Raw genomic sequence first — 18,553 nt, 5'->3', positions numbered from 1 at the left:
GTTCGAGGCCAGGTGAGTGCAGGACAGCCAAGGCTACACAGAGAAACCTGTCTCGAAAAAAAACCAAACCAAAACAAAACAAAAAAAGAAAGAAAGACTGAAAACCAAACCCAAAACATCTAATGTTTCAGACCTGCCAACAATGTGTAAGCAACTAGAAGTGACAACCTGGGCCCAGCTCCTTATTTGACAAGTACAGAGAAGTTAGGTGACTTTGCCCTAAGTCATACGAGCAGGATGTACATCTGTTAACTCCAGAGCCCTAGTGCTTAACTATTATGTTACTGAGCCTAAGCAACAGTGACTTGGAGCCGTGCACCGTGGCTTGCACCCGTAATCCCAGCACCCAGGGAGGCAGAGGCAGATGGATCGCTGTGAGTTTGAGGCCAGCCTGGTCTACAAAGCTAGTCTAGGACAGCCAAGGCTACACAGAGAAACCCTGTCTCGAGGAAAGAAAAAAAAAAGAGGACCTCTATTCAGCCAACTTAATATAGTAAGATAGTACCACTAAACTTCTTGTTCTAAAGATCACGACTTGCTGTGTCTGACCTCAGACCTCTATTATAATGAACTCCAAGGGACCATCTGATATGGGATTTTGGTTGTATTGTGCAGCACTGTTGACATACATGGGAATAACAGGTTTAAGGGATCCTTTTATTTAGAATGTCAAGAAAAGGAATTTCAGTCTTTTGTAAATACAATATCGATATTTCTTCCAAAGCCATTGAGAGGTGTATGCGCGTTTGGGGGTGAGGAAGGGGTTTAGGGACGCTTGGCCCCTTAGTGGGTAGTAGGTGTATTGCCCGGAGCTATAAGAGCCCGGCTGCTGTTCCTTGTGAGCATGGATGGTCGGTGGAAGTTTTTCTGGGCCCGGATCAGGTTGCGAATCCGCCGCTGTTGCTGGAGCCAGTAGAGCATCTCCACTTTGTCCTGCTTCATCTTCTCCAGATAGCGACGCCCCTTGAAGGTCACTGGCTCCCCAAAGACAGACTCTACATTTTCCAGCAAGGAAGTCAGAGAAGATTCCATTAGAGTAAGCTTCATTTGGAGATGGCTACGGATCCGATTCTCCTCCAGGACTCGACTCAGCGCCAAATCAGGCTTTTGGAAGAAGCGATTGGGGTCCGAGGCTTGCCGCTCAAACCACTCCAGTCTCCCTAGCAACAACTCCCGCGTCTGAATGACCTTCAAGGCGTGCTCCCAGGCCCTGATAAATGCTGGTAACTGCTGCAGGCGGGCATTGGAGCTGTACTTAATGACCATGTCCAGGCGGCTCTGGTCAGGGACTTCCAACATGACCCACAGTCGTTCTAGACGCTCTTGCAGGGTTATCATGTGGGCTTTCCCAATTACTGAGCTGTCCTCTATCACTGAGCTCCAATTCCACTCTCCTGGCACAAAGTATGGCTCTTCATCTTCCAGCAGTGGAAGAGGGTTCAGAATCTCTAGGGACTCTTTGGAAGGAAGTGCAACCTCCACAGGAGCCTCTTCTTCATACTTTTGGAAGATGACATGGAGGAAATCCGACTCTTGAGTGGCGAGGTACATGAAGTAGTCATCCGAAGATACAGCGATCTTCCACCAGTTCATCCCCACGCCCCTGTTTGGCCGCTTGTCCCAGCTTTTGTGCTTTTGAAGTAATGAGAGGGAAGGCACCTTCTCGGGGCTCACCTGCTGAGTGCTTGGTCTCTTGGAGTAAAACCCAACCAGATCCTGGTTAATGACTGCGGCATGTTTATCTTGGGATATACAAGCTGAGGACAGGAAGGAGGAACAGTCTTTATCTGCCCAAGGCTCAGTCTGGGGTCCTTCATCGTAAGAGAAATGACCAGCAGAGACTCGGCTCATCAATTCCTTGTATACCTCTTTGGTGGTATTGCCAACAAGACGGTGAGAATCCATTTCTTCGATGGCTTTGCAATCCAGTTCCCCAGCCAGATGGTTGTACAGGGCTCCAGCCCCCTCAACACGGAAAGTGTCAGAATAGTATCTGTAAGAGAGTTGCACAGTAGCTACCTGCACCACGACCTGGTTTTGCAGCTTTAGAGTAACAGTCACCGGCTGTGGGTGAAAGGGAGTGGCTCTTGGCGGGTGGAGATCCCACTGTCCGGAGGCTTCTTCCTCCTCCAGGCTCTTCAGCATTCGCTGCAAGTCTTCTATGTGGTGCTGCGCAGTTAGGCGCCGGGTAAGGACCCCGAGGAGGGGGGGCAGGCCCGAGTCCAGTGGGGAGTAGTGAGTCCACTCCATCTTCATGACCTTCACCTTCTGTCTCAGATCCTCAGCCGCGACGTCCCGGAACAGCTGCGGTTTGCTCTCTGGAGCCAAGATCAGAGGGGTGAGGGGGTGAGGGGAGAGAGGGGAAAGGCCCAATTCATCTGCCAGACTCCATTTCTCATGAAGACAGGGCATGGACTGGCCCCTTCGGAGGCTGGGGTAGACTGGCAAAGTGGGGAGGGGAGAAGTCTCGCTGCCGGGAGGAGAATGGCTAGGCAATGCTGCTGCTGTCTGTGAGGAACTCACTGCAACTTCTTTTTCCTTTTTCACGGAAGGCACCCAGAGGAGATGTTTTCTACTCTTCAGCTGGGGGATGGATTTCAACTCCTTCACTGGATCAGGCTCCGGCTCACTGGGGAAATCATATGGGCGGCTAAGTTGGACAAGGTAGTTCAGGTTGAGGCTAGAGCATGGCACTTGGTCCAAGCCCGTGCTGTGAGGCCAGGGGATTGGACAGAGCTTGAAAGTCCCAGGGGGGCAAACAGGGGGCCGCAGCCTGGATATGCCTCCCCGGCTCTGCTCTAAATTCAGCAGGGTCTGAAAATCAGCCAGCAGGCAACGGTAGACATCGGGACTGGTGAGGAAGATTGTGCAATCCCTGGCAAGGCTGGCTGCCAACCGGCTGAGGGTGGCCGATTCAGTGAAGACCTTTCTAGAGATGGGGAGGGTCACCAGCAGGTGCAGGTAGCGTATGAAGAGCTGCTCACTACAAATCAGCACATAGGACTCCAGCCGCTTCCTCAGCTTCTGATTGTTTTCGTAGTTCAGAATAGGTTCTGTAGGAGGTTCCCGCCAGCTGCACTTCAGCTCCTCTAGGATAACCTGGGTGAGATAGAGTCGGTCCTTGGGAGTCACCCGCGCCGCCCGCCCGCTGCTTGCTAGACGCTTGGACACCAGGCGGCACAGCGGCCCCACTCTCAGTTTCGCGAGCGAGAAGGATTGCAAAGTTAAGGCGGCTTGCGAGGCGTGCTTCGGAGCTTCTGGAGGCGTCGCCTTGCGGGGGAAGAGCGACAGGGGACTCAGCAATTGGTGGTAAATCGGCTTGAGATCAGGCTCCTTCCCATGAGACTCCATCTTTTATGCTAGTGGCGCCCGCGGAGCCAGTAGAGGACGCCAAGTAGTTACTAAGGAAACCAGAGCGGATGGCATCAATGCGCCTGCGCGTCCGGTAGCTGCTACTGGGTGGCCCGCACGCTTGCGCCTAGCACGCGCACGCGCTAAGGAGGTGGAGCGAAGGGTGTCTCCCGAGGCTCTGCCCACACCACAAGCTGAGTTGTGTTGGTCTCTGGACCCTATCTGTTGTGTGGCCAGGTCAGGTGACTACATCCAGAATGGCTTCGAAGTCGGGGGACGGTCGGACAATGTGCGCGGTGAGTGAAAACTTCGTGTCTCAGAGCCTTGCATAGCTTCGGCCCTTGCGGGGGTTGGGGGTGGGGTGTCGGGGTGTGTGTGATAGTTATCTTGGGAAGCCAGGAAGGAGCAGGCTCCTGGGGAGGTGAAATTCCGAGGTTAGGGTAGCCATGCCCCTCAGGTTGGTGGTGTGGGAGGGTGAGACCCACATCCTGGAATGCCCATGAAATAATTAAGAAGGAATTTGAACAGAGGTTATGTACGACGTGTGCTCAGAGTCACCACAGGGGAGGTGGTGGATCAGGATCATGCCTGACATGTACACAGCTCTGCTGCCCTTACAGCTGGAGTTTACAGTGCAGATGACCTGTCAGAGCTGCGTGGACTCCGTGCACAAGGCCCTGCAGGGAGTGGCAGGTAAGAACAGAATCAGCCTTTCAGGGATCAGCCCAGGGCTTTCTTATGTTTAGCCGCATTCCGGTTTTACAGATGCAGAAAAAATGAAAGGAAACTTCTCAGAGTCCCAGAGACCCAGAGGCAGAGCCTAGCCTCAAGTCCTCAAGCTTGCCTTGTCAGAGCTCTCTCCGAGCACTGTCTGGCTGGCTGCTGAGCCTCACAGAGCTGGCCAGAGTATGTAGCACCTCCTACTGAGGGCGTTCTGGGGGACACCTGAGGTCTTGCTTGGGAAACAGTACAGTTCTGAGAAAGCAAATAGCATTCCTGGCCCTGTTCCTGGCATAAGCCAGGAGGTCTGCAGGTGATCTGGCATAAGTGAAAAGAGAGGAAAGGCAGAGCCATCTTCCTGACGTTGGAAACTGTTTGTTTTTTGTTTTTCGAGAAAGGGTTTCTCTGTGTAGCCTTGGCTGTCCTAGACTTACTTTGTAGACCAGGCTGCCCTCGAACTCACAGCAATCTGCCTGCCTCTGCCTCCCCGAGTGCTGGGATTAAAGGCGTGCGCCACCTGGGGAAACTGGGTTTTTTTGATTCTGTTAAATGTTTATTCAACCTTTCAGCAAGTGTAGATTAGGGACTGAGACTTCTGAGGAAAAAAAAGTTTACTCCTGTGCTCAGATGAAGATCATACAAGCTTTGCTGAAGGAGCATTACAGAACACTTCATTGGGAAGCATTTGTGGGAGCGGAGAGAAAGGCGATGTGAAAGGTCTGGAGGAGGGCAGTGTGTACCATCATGAGACAGCTGCTCTCCGGCGTTAGAGCTGTTTGCATTCAGATGCAACGGCTTAGGCTTACTTCCTGTGCTTCTGTTTCTGCAGTGTTTGAGCGGTGTTCATAACCCAGATTGTCATGAAGAATGAATTAGTTGATTTCTTATAGTGAGAGCCCAGTCAATCTTAGGGATTGTAAGGGGAAAGGCTTATAGGCAGAGGTGGTATGCAGGGAAGGGGATTGGGGGAACTGATTTTTTTTTTTTAACCCTTTGAGACAAGGTCTTTCTACATAGCCCTGGCTGTCCTTGAACTTGCTATGTAGACCAGGCTGGCCTCCAGTTCACAGAGATTCACCTGCCTCTATCTCCTGAGTGCTGAGATGAAAGATGTGCACTACACACCCTGTCTATAGCTAACCTTTTAATTCATTGTTAGTGAGTTTGTGTATGATGTGTTTGTAGGAGGGAGTTTGTGCATGTGGAGGCCAGAGAACAACTTCAGAGTTCTTTCTCTGCTTCCAGCTGTCAGTCTTGTGCTAAGAACAGTTTACCTACTGAGCCACCTGGCTGGCTGGGGGCAGATTATTTTTTTTAAGGTTTATTTTTTTTTTTCTTGGTTTTTTGAGACAGGGTTTCTCTGTGTAGCCTTAACTGTCCTGGACTCACTTTGTAGACCAAGCTGGCCTCAAACTCACAGTGATCTGCCTGCTTCTGCCTCCCAAGTGCTGGGATTAAAGGCATGCGCCACCATGCCCGGCCCTATTTTTATTTTTTTCAAAATTTGTTTTATTTTAACGTACGGGTGTTTTGCTCGCATGTGTCTGTGCACCATGTGTATGCACAGGGCAAGGGAGGTGTCTGAGTTGGTAAGAGTGACAGCTGCGTCAATAGAAATGACAGGCCGCTATGGCAGCCCACTGGCAGTCCAGCACTCAGAAGATAGACAGGAATCCCAGGCAAGCTGGCTGGACCAGCTAAGTCAGTGAGCTCTGGGTTCAGATGACAGACATACCTCAACATGAAAGGTAGAGAGCAATCAAGGGAGTCACCTGGCCTCCACATGGCACCTGCACAAGTCTGTGCCCTCACCCTGGGGAGCATGCATACCACATACACACACATACCAAAACAATCATCTTAGTGTTTATGTGGTAAGCTCTTAAAGCATTGGTTCTCAACCTGTGGGTCAAGACCGCTTTGTGGTTTGCCTAAGACCACAGATACTTACATTAATATTGTTATTATTATTATTTGGTTTTTCGAGACAGGGTCTCTCTGTGTAGCCTTGGCAATCCTGGACTCGCTTTGTAGACCAGGCTGGCCTCAAACTCACAGCAATCTAATATTCTTTTTTTTTTCCAATCTAATATTCTTAACAGTAGAAAAATTACAGTTATGAAGTAGCAACAAAAATAATTGTATGGTTGGGGTCACCACAACAAGAATAACTGTAGTAAAGGGGTCTCAGCATTAGGAAGGTTGAGAACCACTGAACTAAAGAGTCCAAGAAATCTGGGGGCCCACAGATAGGGTTCTTGAGCAGGCTAAGAAAAAGTGTGGGGTCTAGGATTTGTGTTGAGGTTTGAATGTGTTTTGCACATGCAGCAGATAAGGTTTCCTGATGGTCTAGCCTGGGCATAGCCTTCCCAGATCTAAGATCTCCCAGGAGGAGCTGATTCTGTGCTCCTGATGTGGGAGGGCCAGAGCAGACGCTCCCTGTGATTACCCCTTTTTGAATTCCCGACCTCTGACCTCCGTGAGAGGTGGGGTTCCCAGCAGAGAAGCAGTTGTGTTTGGCAGGTGGATCTTGCAGTATGGGCAGGCCAGCCATTTGTGAACTCCTCCTGTTACCCTCAGGAGGGAGGGTAAAGCTCTCCCTCCCAAAGCCTTGGGCAACTCTCTCCCTCAGTGTATTCTGTAAACTGAAACCCTCGCCCAGCCATGGAGAAAGCCAAGCTGGCTTCACTTACTCAGACCAGAAAACATAGTTATCAGAAATCTCATTTTGGTGCCTAAGAAACCCGCTGAAGCCTTGAAAATTCCTCTGTGTCTAACCAAAGTCCCACCTGTCTGTTTCCCTAGCAACATTGCTTTACAGGAGGTAGAGGGCCGGGCCCTATGTCTTGGAAAACGTTGGCCAGAATATGCTACTTTTAGTGGAATGGCTCCATTTCCATTAGAGCTTTGCTTATCATCCCCAGACACAGTTTAAAGCAAGCCCTGGCTTCAATAATATGTCCCCTCAGTGCCCTGAAAGCTGTCATGGGCTTGTAACCCTAGCACTTTAGAGGCTGAGATAGAAAGATTGTGAGTTCAAGGCCATCCTGAATAACAAAATGAAACCATGTCTCAAAAAAGAGTTGTGTGTAGCTGAGTGGTTAAGAGTTCATACTGAGAGGCAGGAGGATCGCTGTGAGTTCGGGGCCAGCCTGCTCTACCAAGTGAGTCCAGGACAGCCAAAGCTACACAAGGAAAGTCTGTCTCAAAAAACCAAAAACCAAAAAAAAAAAAAAAAAAAAAAAAAAGTTTATACTGCTCTCACAGAGAACCTGTTTAGTTTCCAGATCCAATATCAGATGGTTCACAATTACTTGTGGCTTTAGCTTCAGGTGATTTGATGCCCTCTTATGGATTCCATGAGCACCTGCACTCGCACAGACACACACATAGATACACAATTAAAAATAAAATAAACCTAGGGGATAGAAAGATGGCTCAGGATTTATGAGTACTGTCTGCTCTTCCAAAGGACCCAGGATCCATTCCTAGCATCCTGGCTCTAAGCTGTCTGTAACTCCAGTTCCAGGGATCTGATGCTCTCTTCTCTAGTCTCCACAGGCCCCAGGCACACAGTGGTCCACAGACACATGGGCAGGCAAAACACTCATACGCATAAAAATTTTTAAAAGATTTATTAAAAGTCATCATTCAGAGTCAGGCGTGGTGGTGCACGCCTTTAATCCCAGCGCTCGGGAGGCAGAGGCAGGTGGATTGCTGTGAGTTCAAGGCCAGCCTGGTCTACAAAGCAAGTCCAGGACAGCCAAGGCTACACAGAGAAACCCTTTCTTGAAAAACAAAAAGCAAAACAAAAAACCCAAAAGTCATCATTCAGAATAATGCGGCATTAGTTATGCAAAAAGCTCTCCATGACAATGTAAGAATATCTCATAGAATTACAGACATTGAGGTGACTGCAGGGATCTCAAGGGTAATAGAGCTCCACTGGCACTTTTATCTAACACCTGTACTTCAAACTTGACCCCTGTGGATCACGCATAGCCTCTGTCCTCATTGGGGTGACAGCCTAGTGAGGGAAACAAAAGAATTGTAATCAGTGCAGAGCAATTGCTCAGCAACAGCGGGAGTTGCAGTGGACTGTGTGCCTGTGACTTTGGGCGAGTACTGGAAGCTTGGACTAGGAGGAGCTCGTCCTACTGTGAGTAGAAGGAAGGTGTGAGTTAATTGATTTTGCTCTGTACTGACTCGGGCTGCCTGGACTGAGATACAGTTCTGCAGTCTGCCTACTTTCAATAAATTGCGTCCTTGTTCTGTACCTTGATATCCTTGTCTGTGAAACGGATAAATTCCCAGGGTTACTGTGAACATGCAGTGGAACAGTGCAGACTAAACACACCAGAGAGGGCTTAATGTGCTGGAGATATGGCTCGGCGGTAAAGAACACTGGCTGTTTTTGCAGAGGACCAGGCTTGGGTTTCTAGCACCGGCATGGCAGTTCACAATGGTCTGCAACTCTGCTTCCAAGGAATCCAGTGTCCTCTTAGGGCCACTGTAGGCACTGCATGCAAATGGTACACATACATATATGTAGGCAGAGCACTCACACACATAGTCAATAAATTTTAAATAAAAAAGAGAGCTTAGTCCATGGTACATGCTCAGTGTCAGCTCTCAGATGGGAGTGTGGTCCTCTTCTTAACACGTGTAATAGCTTTAGTGAGCTAAAATTCACATGCACCCATTTGAGGTATACGGTTCAGCTAATTCATCCACTGAGCTGCGCAGCCATCAGCTCTATGATTATATATTCATTACTTTATAAAGAATCACGTGTCCTCTTATTACCTTCCTATTCCTCCACTCTGCCCTCTAATCTATTCCCTGTCTATCGCTTTGCCTATTTAGGACATTTCATACAAATGGTATAATGTAATATATTTGGCCGTTTGTGTTGTGTCTGGCTCTCATGTAGCAGAATGACTCCCTCACCTGCGCTGCAGCATGTGTTTGCACTTAATATCTTGTCATGGAGTTGATGGACACTTGGGTAGCATTCACCTTTCAGCTGTCTTCAATAATGCTAATATAGTTAGCCCACTTTTAAAATTTATTTATTTGCTTAGTGGGGCGCACACATGCCACTGAAGATATGTGGAGGGCAGAAGACAACTTTATAGAGTCAGTCCTCTTCTACCTTTATGTATGTTCCAGGTTAGCCCACTTTTATAAAAAAAAAAATTTTTTAAAGAAGAATTTTCTATGTTTGAAAAGTTATAAGCTAAGTGTGGTGGTACATTCCTGTAACCCTAGAACTTAGAAAGCTGAGGCAGAGGAATCCCCTCAAGTTCAAAGCCAACGTGGGTTAATATTGAATTCCAGACCAGCTTGGCCTCAACAAACCAATAAGTAAGATAGTATCTGAAGAGCCGGGCGTGGTGGCACACGCCTTTAATCCCAGCACTCGGGAGGCAGAGGCAGGCGGATCGCTGTGAGTTCGAAGCCAGCCTGGTCTACAAAGTGAGTCCAGGATGGCCAAGGCTACACAGAGAAACGCTGTCTCGAAAAACCAAAAAAAAAAAAGATAGTATCTGATATGTAATTAGAATTCAAAAAAGGGCTGGAGTGAGTATGGTGGCACATGGCTTTAATCCCAGCACTTGTAAGGCAGAGGTAAGCGGTTCACTCTGAGTTTGAGGCCAGCCTGGTCTACAAAGAAAGTTCCAGAACAGCCAAGGCTGTTACAGAGAGAAGCCCAGTCTTGAAAAAAAAACCACAAAGGAGGTGGGGGCTGGAGTGTAGCACTTGCCTGATATGTGAAAGGCCTTGAGTTCCATTCCTTACATCACACACACATGCACGCACATACACACACACACACACACACACACACACACACACACACACACACACACAACAGGACTCACAAAAATATCACAACCGAGTTTTTTGTTGTTGTTGTTTGTTTGTTTTTAGTTTTTTCGAGACAAGGTTTCTCTGTGTAGCCTTGGCTGTCCTGGACTCACTTTGTAGACCAGCCTGACCTCAAACTCACAGCGATCTGCCTGCCTCTGCCTCCCAAGTGCTGGGATTACAGGAGTACACCACCACCGCGCCACCACACCCGGCTCACACCCGAGTTCTTAATACCAGAAGGAAGCGTCCAGGCTTAGCTCTGGCCATATGAAACTTTATGGACATGGGGATAGGGAACATGTGGTGCCAGCTCTCTGCTGACCTCTCTCTTCCGTCTCTGCCAGGTGTCCAGAGTGTGGAGGTCCAGCTGGAGAACCAGATGGTGTTGGTGCAAACCACTCTGCCCAGCCAGGAGGTGCAAGGGCTCCTGGAAAGCACAGGAAGGCAGGCTGTCCTCAAGGGCATGGGCAGCAGCCAGTTACGTGAGTGGCTGCTTATAGCCTTGGCCTTGGCATCTGGGGTGGCAGGACTGGAGCAAGAATTCAATTAATCTAACCATAGGGGTCTCAGGACTGGGCTGACTTGGCCTTGGGGAGTTAGGGGAGTTATGTGTGATTCCTCCCCTGCCTGAAGGGCACTGAGCCACTGAAAGGACCTGACGGTATCCCACCCAAAGGAGAGTTAAGACATCACCCATGTTTTTTTGTTGTTGTTGTTGAATTAAGCAAGCTTTATTTTATGTTAGACAGGGCTATCTCACCAAAGTAAGATTTTAGAAAAAGTGGGGCTTATATAGCCCCCCATAACCACAAGGCTTGGGGGTTTCCAAGAGTTTTTGGTAACTTGGCAGAATATTGAAAACTTTTTTGGCAGAATAGTCTATCTTAACACGGTGGAGGTCAGGATATAGGGTATGGAACATATCAAATTCCAGAAAATACATTAAGATATGGTCAACCCCAAGTTTTACAGAAAACAGGAGTGAACTTATTTAGACCTTGTAACTAGATGGCTTTTAATCTTACAATGGAGTCAGACTTGTCCATTCAGGACTGGGTGAGATAGAAAGACAGTGAGCATCTCCTACCTTGCAGAGAATCTGGGAGCAGCAGTGGCCATTCTGGAGGGCTGTGGCACCATACAGGGCGTGGTCCGCTTCCTACAGCTGACCTCTGAGCTCTGCTTGATTGAGGGGACCATTGACGGCCTGGAGCCTGGGCTGCATGGATTCCATGTCCATCAGTATGGGGATCTCACACGGGATTGCAACAGGTGAGTCACCAGTAACATCCCCAGCACCGTTTGCTACACACTTTCACTTTCTGTCCTCACAAGAACTCTCGTGGAGGTACGTGTGCACAGGCCCAGGGTAAGGACGAGGATAAAGAGGTTAGGCAGCATATGGAAGACCTCAGTGCAGGTTCTGCTTTCTGTTTGTCTGTTTGTTTGTTTTTTAAAGATGTATTTATTTTATGGGCATCTGTGGCTTGCCTGTATGCATGTCTGTGTGATGGTGTTGGATCCCCTGGAACTAGAGTTACCGACAGTTGTGAGCTACCATGTTGGTGCTGGGAATTGAACCTGGGTCCTCTGGAAGAACAGTCAGTACTCTTAACCACTGAGCCATTTCTCCAGCCCTTTAGGCTCTGTGTTTGTTTGTTTGTTTGTTTGTTTGTTTGTTTTGGTTTTTCGAGACAGGGTTTCTCTGTGCAGCCTTGGCTGTCCTGGACTCGCTTTATAGACCAGATTGGCCTCGAACTCACAGCGATCCACCTGCCTCTGCCTCCTGAGTGCTGAGATTAAAGGAGTGCACCACCACTGCCTAGGTAGGAGAGGAAGAAGCTTAGAAGGGAAAGGGGACATATATCTCTTTAGACTTAGATCCAGCTGGTTAGGGTGGTCGCGCTCATTGGGAAAATACCAACCTCAGTTGTAGGATATCTAGCCGTCCAGCAACAGCAAACACAGAAGGACGGACAAGCAGCCTTCTTCCTCCTCCATCTAGCTCCTCAAAACCCCCCTCTAGGGCTGGGCATGGTGGTGCACACCTTTATAATCCCAGTACTCAGGAGGCAGAGGCAGGTGGATCACTGTGAGTTCGAGGCCAGCCTGGTCTACAAGTGAGTCCAGGACAGCCAAGGCTACACAGAGAAACCCTGTCTTGAAAAACCAAACCAAACAAACAAACGAAAACCCAACTCTACTCTCTCTGGCCTCTGGTATTTATTATATTTACAGAGAGTCCTCTGAATTCTGCTGTCTGTACCTGGCAAAGATACACCCCCTCTCTGAGCCCCATGAGGCTGTTCCAGCTGGCAAAGGCGACACCTCTCATGAGACAATTATCAGCCATGGACAAACTAAAGCAGCCCAATATCCCACACTTGGGACTAAACAAAAACATATCTACATAACATAACTGAGTTTTTGTTTTTCGTTTTTTTTCTGTTTGTTTGTTTGTTTGTTTTTGAGACAGGGTTTCTCTGTGTAGCCTTGGATGTCTTGGAACTTTGTAGACCAGGCTGTCCTTGAACTCACAGAGACCCACCTGCTTCTGCCTCCAAAGTGCTGGGATTAAAGGTGTGCTCCACCACTCCCTGGCCATAACTGAGTTTTTAAAGAAATCAAAACTTCCACTACACTTAGAGGATTTGATTCAAGATCTGAGCTAGAGGGTGACTCCTGGACACAGGGAAAGAAGGGGCTGTCTAGTGGTGCCTTCTGTGATATGATTGGTTGTTTATTCCTCTGCGTCTCCTGCAGACGTAATCTATGTGCTAGTTTCTATGATTTTTCCCAAATCCTGGCACAAAGTAGATCTGTTTGTTGAATGAATAAGTGATAAATGAACAATGGTAGTCAGAGAGGAGGAATAGACACAATCATTTGGATACCCATCTACTGCTTTTCATCCTTAGCTGTGGGGACCATTTTAATCCTGATGGAACATCTCATGGGGGCCCTAAGGACACTGATCGGGTAAGTGTAGGTTTGGCCTGGGCTTGGGCATAGAGAGAATCCAGGGACTCAGAGGCAGGCAGGCAGTTTTTGAGTCTTCCACTGTGTTTGCTTTATGTGTGTGTCTTTCTCTCTCATCTGATGTTGATTAACTTAGGAACTTTACTTGATAAATCTTGTGATCAAGGCCCTAGGGATACAATACTCTATGCCCCAGTGCCTGTCCTGAGGAAGTTGACAATGTAGTGGGGGAATTCCGTGGGGCTTTTCTCTCTTCCTTTCTCTTCCCCACTCTCCGTCCCCTCTTCCTCAGCCCTTTCCTTTCCTGTGGTGCTAGGCATGGACTGGAAGGCCACACACATGCTAGGCAAGTGTTTTGCTATTGAGCTGCACTGGGGTTCTGTTTTTCTACCATGGAATTCTTTTCCTGTCCCCAGGGAGTTCCCTGCCACATCAGGTCTCTCTGTTTTAAGTGAGAACATGTGTACTGTTAACTATTCAATTGTATGATTGAGCAGGAAGGTCATGATGGCAGAGGGCAGTTACATCATGGTAGCTAGAAAGCAGAGAAAAGGGTCACAGGAAGAGGACAGGCAAGACACAGATCTCAAGGACATTTCCCCAGGGATCTATTTCCTCCAACTCAAGCCCCACCTCCTACCTTTCACCATCTCCCGTAATCCCCATCTGCAGGTCCCAGAACTAGGTGGTCCCAACTCTGAAACTCTGATAAGAGTTTACATCATTTTTAATTAGGAGCATTCAACCAGAAAAGCATAGGAAAATATTCTAGAATTGGGCTAGAGAGATAGCTCGGTGGCTAAGGTGCATGCTGGTCTTTCAGAGGACCTGATTTTTGTTCCCAGAGCCCATGTTGGGTGGCTCACAATTGCCTGTAGTTCCAGCTCCAGGGGACCCGACAGCCTCTTCTGGCTTCCACAGGCACTCATACACAATGTGGTGCACACTTACACACATAGAGAGATATACACGTATGAGGGGAAAAAAAGTACATCTTTAGAGCAGGGCATCATGGTGTAGCCTATGTAGCCCTACATTTTGTGTAGCCCTGGCTGTTCTAGAATTCACTCTGTAGACCAGGCTGGCCTCATACTTAGAGATCAGCCTGCCTTTGCCTCCCTAGTGCTGGGATTTAGGGCATGGTTTACCACAACCCAGTGCCTGTGTGTTTCTTTTTTTTGTTGTTTGTTTTGTTTTTGTTTTTCAAGACAGGGTTTCTCTGTGTAGCCTTGGCTGTCCTTGACTCTCTTTGTAGACCAGGCTGGCCTCAAACTTAGAGATCGCCTGCCTCTGCCTCCCAAGTGCTGTGATTAAAGGCATGCGCCACCATGCCCAGTGCCTGTGTGTTTCTTTAAAGATTTTTTTATTTAATTTTATTTTATGTGCATAGGTGTGAGTGTCAAATCCCCCTGGAACTAGAGCCACCATGTGGGTGCTGGGAATTGAACCCAGGTACTCTGGAAGAGCAGCCCGTGCTCTTGACCACTGAGCCATCTCTCCAGCCCCACCTGCGTGTTTCTTACTCATCTTTTGCACTTTTAACAGCTCCGTCTTAATGGTCAGAGTTCTCCTGCCCTTCTCTGAAGTCCGATAGACCTGTTCTTTTGTCCAGTCCATTGCACAATGCTTCTGATCAGTATGTAAGTGATGTCACCTTGAACTTAATGCCACTAATATTGAGGCATAAAGTGACAAGCATTTACTGTCTCCCAGTTTCTCTCGGGGCAGACACCTGGATGCCTCTGGCTTAAAGTCTCCAGGAGCCTCAGTCATTACGGAGTTCAATGTCGGAAAGATCTGCTTCCCGGTGGCTAATGGCAGTTGGCAGTATTGCTGTTGGCAGGCCTTGGGTGTTCCCTGATGGTTGACCAGACATCAGTCCTTTGTCATGTGAGCCTCTCCCTAGAGCAGCTCACCACACAGCAGCTGGTGTCGCTAAAGATACACGCGGGAGTGGATGAGAGAGCATCCAACACGCTGTAATCTAAGCCAGGAAATGACACGTGATCCAGCCCCCACAAAAGTGGGTAAATCATGGAATGGGGATACAGAGAGGGCATCCAGGGGCCCTGCTGCTTGGGTTTGGAAGGATGATGGTGAGGAGCTCTGCATGTGGACAGAGTGAGACAGGATGGCAGATCTGGCAGAGGAAACCATTTAAGTCAGAGCAGAAATGTTCTCAAAAGACAAAAGATTGCCTTGGGAATTGTGCCCCCACCCTCAGACCTGACTTGGGACATCAGAAGTGACCAAAGAAACAAAACCAAAGAGGATTGTCCTAGCTATAGTGACAGATGCCTGTATTCCCAGCATTTTGGAGGTAGAGACAGGAAGATTGGGAATTCAAGGCCAGCCTTGGTTACATAGCAAATTCAAGGCGACCCAGGGTTATTTGTGACCCTGTTTCTAAAAGAAAAAGCAAACAAACATGCCCCCTCCCCAAATTCAGAGGGTAAAGGTATTTGTTGCCATGATGGAGAGAACTGTCTGCTGTAAGTTGGTCTGAGTTTCGTGTGTGTGTGTGTGTGTGTGTGTGTGTGTGTGTGTGTGTGTGTGTGTGTGTATGCACATGCATAGACAGACACAGACAATCATTCAATTAAAAAAATAAATGTGAAAATGAAAAAAAGGTATAAAAAGTTATGGGTGAGGCTGGGCATGGTGGCGCACACCTTTAATCCCAGCACTTGGGAGGCTGCACAGAGAAACACCAAAATAAATAACCTTTCTGGTTACCCCCCCCACACACACAGGTGTGTCCCTGTCCCTGTGTACATGGAGGCCAGAGGTTGACTTTGTTGTTGTTGTTGTTGTTTGTTTGTTTGTTTTTGAGACAGGGTCTCTCTGCATAGCCTTGGCTGTCCTGGACTCGCTTTGTAGACCAGGCTGGCCTCGAACTCACAGCAATCCGCCTGCCTCTGCCTCTCAAGTGCTGGGATTAAAGGCATGCGCCACCACGCCCAGCTTATGTTTCTTTTTTTAAATTTTTATTTCAAGACAGGGTTTCTCTGTGTAGCCTTGGCTGTCCTGGACTCGATTTGTAGACCAGGCTGGCCTCGAACTCACAGAGATCCGCCTGCCTCTGCCTCCCCGGTGCTGGCCTTAAAGGCGTGCGTCACCACACCTGGCTCAGTTATCTTTATTGCTTTCCACTTTATTTTTATTTTATTTTATTTTGAGGCAGGGTCTTTTCATTAAAAAATGAAGCTTACTGTTTTCACTGACCAGTGGGAGCTCCCAGGGTCTCTGTCTCTGCACCCCTACCACTAGGACTAAGGGCATGTGCCACCATGCTGAGTTGTCACATGGGTGCTGGGAATCTGAGCTCTGGCCTCCATACTTGTGTAACGTCCTTTGAGCCTTCGCTTCAGCCACTGTGACCTTTGTGTTACCTTCAAGGAAGAAGTAGGCAAAATCATCACTGCCCGCGCCCCCCCCCCCCCCCCCCGCCGCCCTTTGCTCAAGTTCCTTGAGGCTGGGAGTCAGGAAAGTAATGCTGGCCACTGTGATGTTCAGAAAAGACAAACATAGCCAGTTTAAGCCTCAGGGAATGGAGGCTGGCCCAGGGCTCCCAGAGCTCCTAGGCATGTGGGCAGAGGGACAGGAACTTAGCTGACCAGGGATGGCGTGGGGAAAGAGGTTGAGCGGGTATGTCGGCTCTTTACAGCATTGTGGCTTTCTGCCCAGGATTTCACTCCCAGGGAAGGGAGTATGTGGTGATCTTCCATATGGTACCTGTAGGAGTATATTAGACCCTTGGGGATATGGGATGAGGAGTCAGATCCTGGGAAGGTGAAAAAGATACCAGTCATGACTATGTAACTTTCTTTTCCGTATGGGGTCTCATTTCAGCACCGAGGAGATCTGGGCAATATCCAGGCTGATGCTGATGGCCGAGCCACCTTCCGGATAGAAGATAAACAGCTGAAGGTCAGATGAGGAGAGTGTGGGGGACCCCCTTCAAGGACAGTGGAGACAGGCTGTTGTTTCCTTTCAAAGGTGTGGGATGTGATTGGCCGCAGTCTGGTTGTCGATGAAGGAGAAGATGACCTGGGCCGGGGAGGCCATCCCTTATCCAAGATCACAGGGAACTCTGGGAAGAGGTGAGTTATGCCACCTGCAGCGGGAGGCAGTGGTGTGCCCGTGGGGCACATGGAACCTTGAGGAGGCCTGGAGGAAGTCCGTGCTGACCATACATCCTTCCACAGGTTGGCCTGTGGCATCATTGCACGCTCTGCTGGCCTTTTTCAGAATCCCAAACAGATCTGCTCCTGTGACGGCCTCACTATCTGGGAGGAGCGAGGCCGGCCGATTGCTGGTGAAGGTCGAAAGGACTCAGCCCAGCCCCCTGCTCACCTCTGAACAGGGTCTCAGCTCAGGATATTCTGTCATTTACCTGCAGGTGGGGTGGTGGGAGGGCTTTGCTTGTGCAGGCCTAGGACAACTAAGTACAGGCAGGTAGGCGTTGCTGTACTCCTAGCAAATTAAATTGTTATTTTCATATGGCACTCTGTGTTACTGTGTCTCTGTGTTCTTTAATGGGCTTGGTATTAATTGGTAGAGTCTCTCTGCTGTCTGCATCCAGAGCCTCTCCTTGGCTTTGGCACCAAGATAACTCTAAGTCCACATATACCTCAAGTATTCTTCATCCTCTTTAGAGTCATGATAAAGGGCCACGGCAGTCACATGACTGTGTGTGATCTCCCTGACCCCCTCACTATTACTGAATAGAGTTAAAAGAACTCTTCACCTAACCCGAGCCCCGTGTCTCCAAGAAATCAGGGCTCTAGCGTTAGGTCCTTTGTCTCTGTGGATGGACCCATAATATGGGAATGGGAACCTACAGTGGCCCTTTTCTTTCCTTCTTGTCAACCAAGTTATCAGGGAAAAAAAAAAAAAAAAAAAACAGGCCAAAAAGACAGATGAATGAGGCAGGTGCCCAGAGAGAACCTGGGAGCTGCTGGAGAGTTCTGGCTGCTCTGCAATCCTCTAATCATTGTATGGTCAGCTGCCTCCTCTCCTGGGAGTCAAAAGGTACACCTATGTCCCCTGCAATGCATGTCTCCTCCCTTTTAAGAGTTTAATGTTGTACGGTGTGTGTGTGGTATGTATGGCTATGTGCATGCATGTTTGCATGTTGTATATACATGCATGCAGAGGGGAGCTGACATCTAGTGTCTCCTTCAAAACATAAATATTGAAGCAGCGTCTCTCATTTGAACCTAGAGCTTGCTTATTTGGCCAAGCCAGTTTGTTCACAGAATGATTTCTCAAGTGGTGGTCACCATGCCTGCCCAACATTTATACAGATGGTGAGGATGCAAACCCAGGTATCCAATCTTGTGTGGCGAGTGCTTTAGCCACTGGGCTATCTCTCAAGCTCCTTTTAATCCTTTTCTTTCTTTAAAAAAATTATTCATTTAATATAGATATATAGATAGATAGATATAGATATAGTATTCCACCTGCGTATGTGCCTGTAAGCCAGAAGAGGGCATCAGATCTCAGTATAGATGGTTGTGAGCCACCATGTAGTTGCTGGGAATTGAACTCAGGACCCCTGGAAAGAGTAGTCAGTGCTCTTAACCACTGAGCCATCTCTCCAGGCTACTTTTTTGAGACAGAATTT

The 18,553-nt window shown here is 48.5% G+C and overlaps 2 protein-coding genes across 2 annotated transcripts; one reads left to right on the top strand and one right to left on the bottom strand.

The window, feature by feature from the left end:
* Window positions 1-776: 776 nt before the first annotated feature.
* On the bottom strand, window positions 777-3,383 carry Ccdc87 (coiled-coil domain containing 87). The gene has a single exon (XM_051145852.1). It carries the CDS (start codon window positions 3,349-3,351, stop codon window positions 784-786), a length of 2,568 nt encoding a protein of 855 aa, XP_051001809.1. The 5' UTR covers window positions 3,352-3,383; the 3' UTR covers window positions 777-783.
* A 97-nt stretch (window positions 3,384-3,480) lies between these two features.
* Ccs (copper chaperone for superoxide dismutase) lies at window positions 3,481-17,359 on the top strand. The gene is given in 7 exon segments (XM_051145853.1): window positions 3,481-3,647; window positions 3,972-4,044; window positions 10,290-10,427; window positions 11,040-11,217; window positions 12,864-12,924; window positions 16,777-17,027; window positions 17,133-17,359. Coding segments are annotated over 7 exon segments (894 nt in total). The 5' UTR covers window positions 3,481-3,608; the 3' UTR covers window positions 17,287-17,359.
* The last annotated feature ends 1,194 nt before the right edge of the window (window positions 17,360-18,553 follow it).

The sequence above is a fragment of the Acomys russatus genome, chromosome 5, assembly GCF_903995435.1.
Source record: "Acomys russatus chromosome 5, mAcoRus1.1, whole genome shotgun sequence".
NCBI lineage: Eukaryota > Metazoa > Chordata > Mammalia > Rodentia > Muridae > Acomys > Acomys russatus.
The sequence above is the reverse complement of the archived record's forward strand: the minus strand, read 5'-3'. Positions and strand labels throughout refer to the sequence as shown.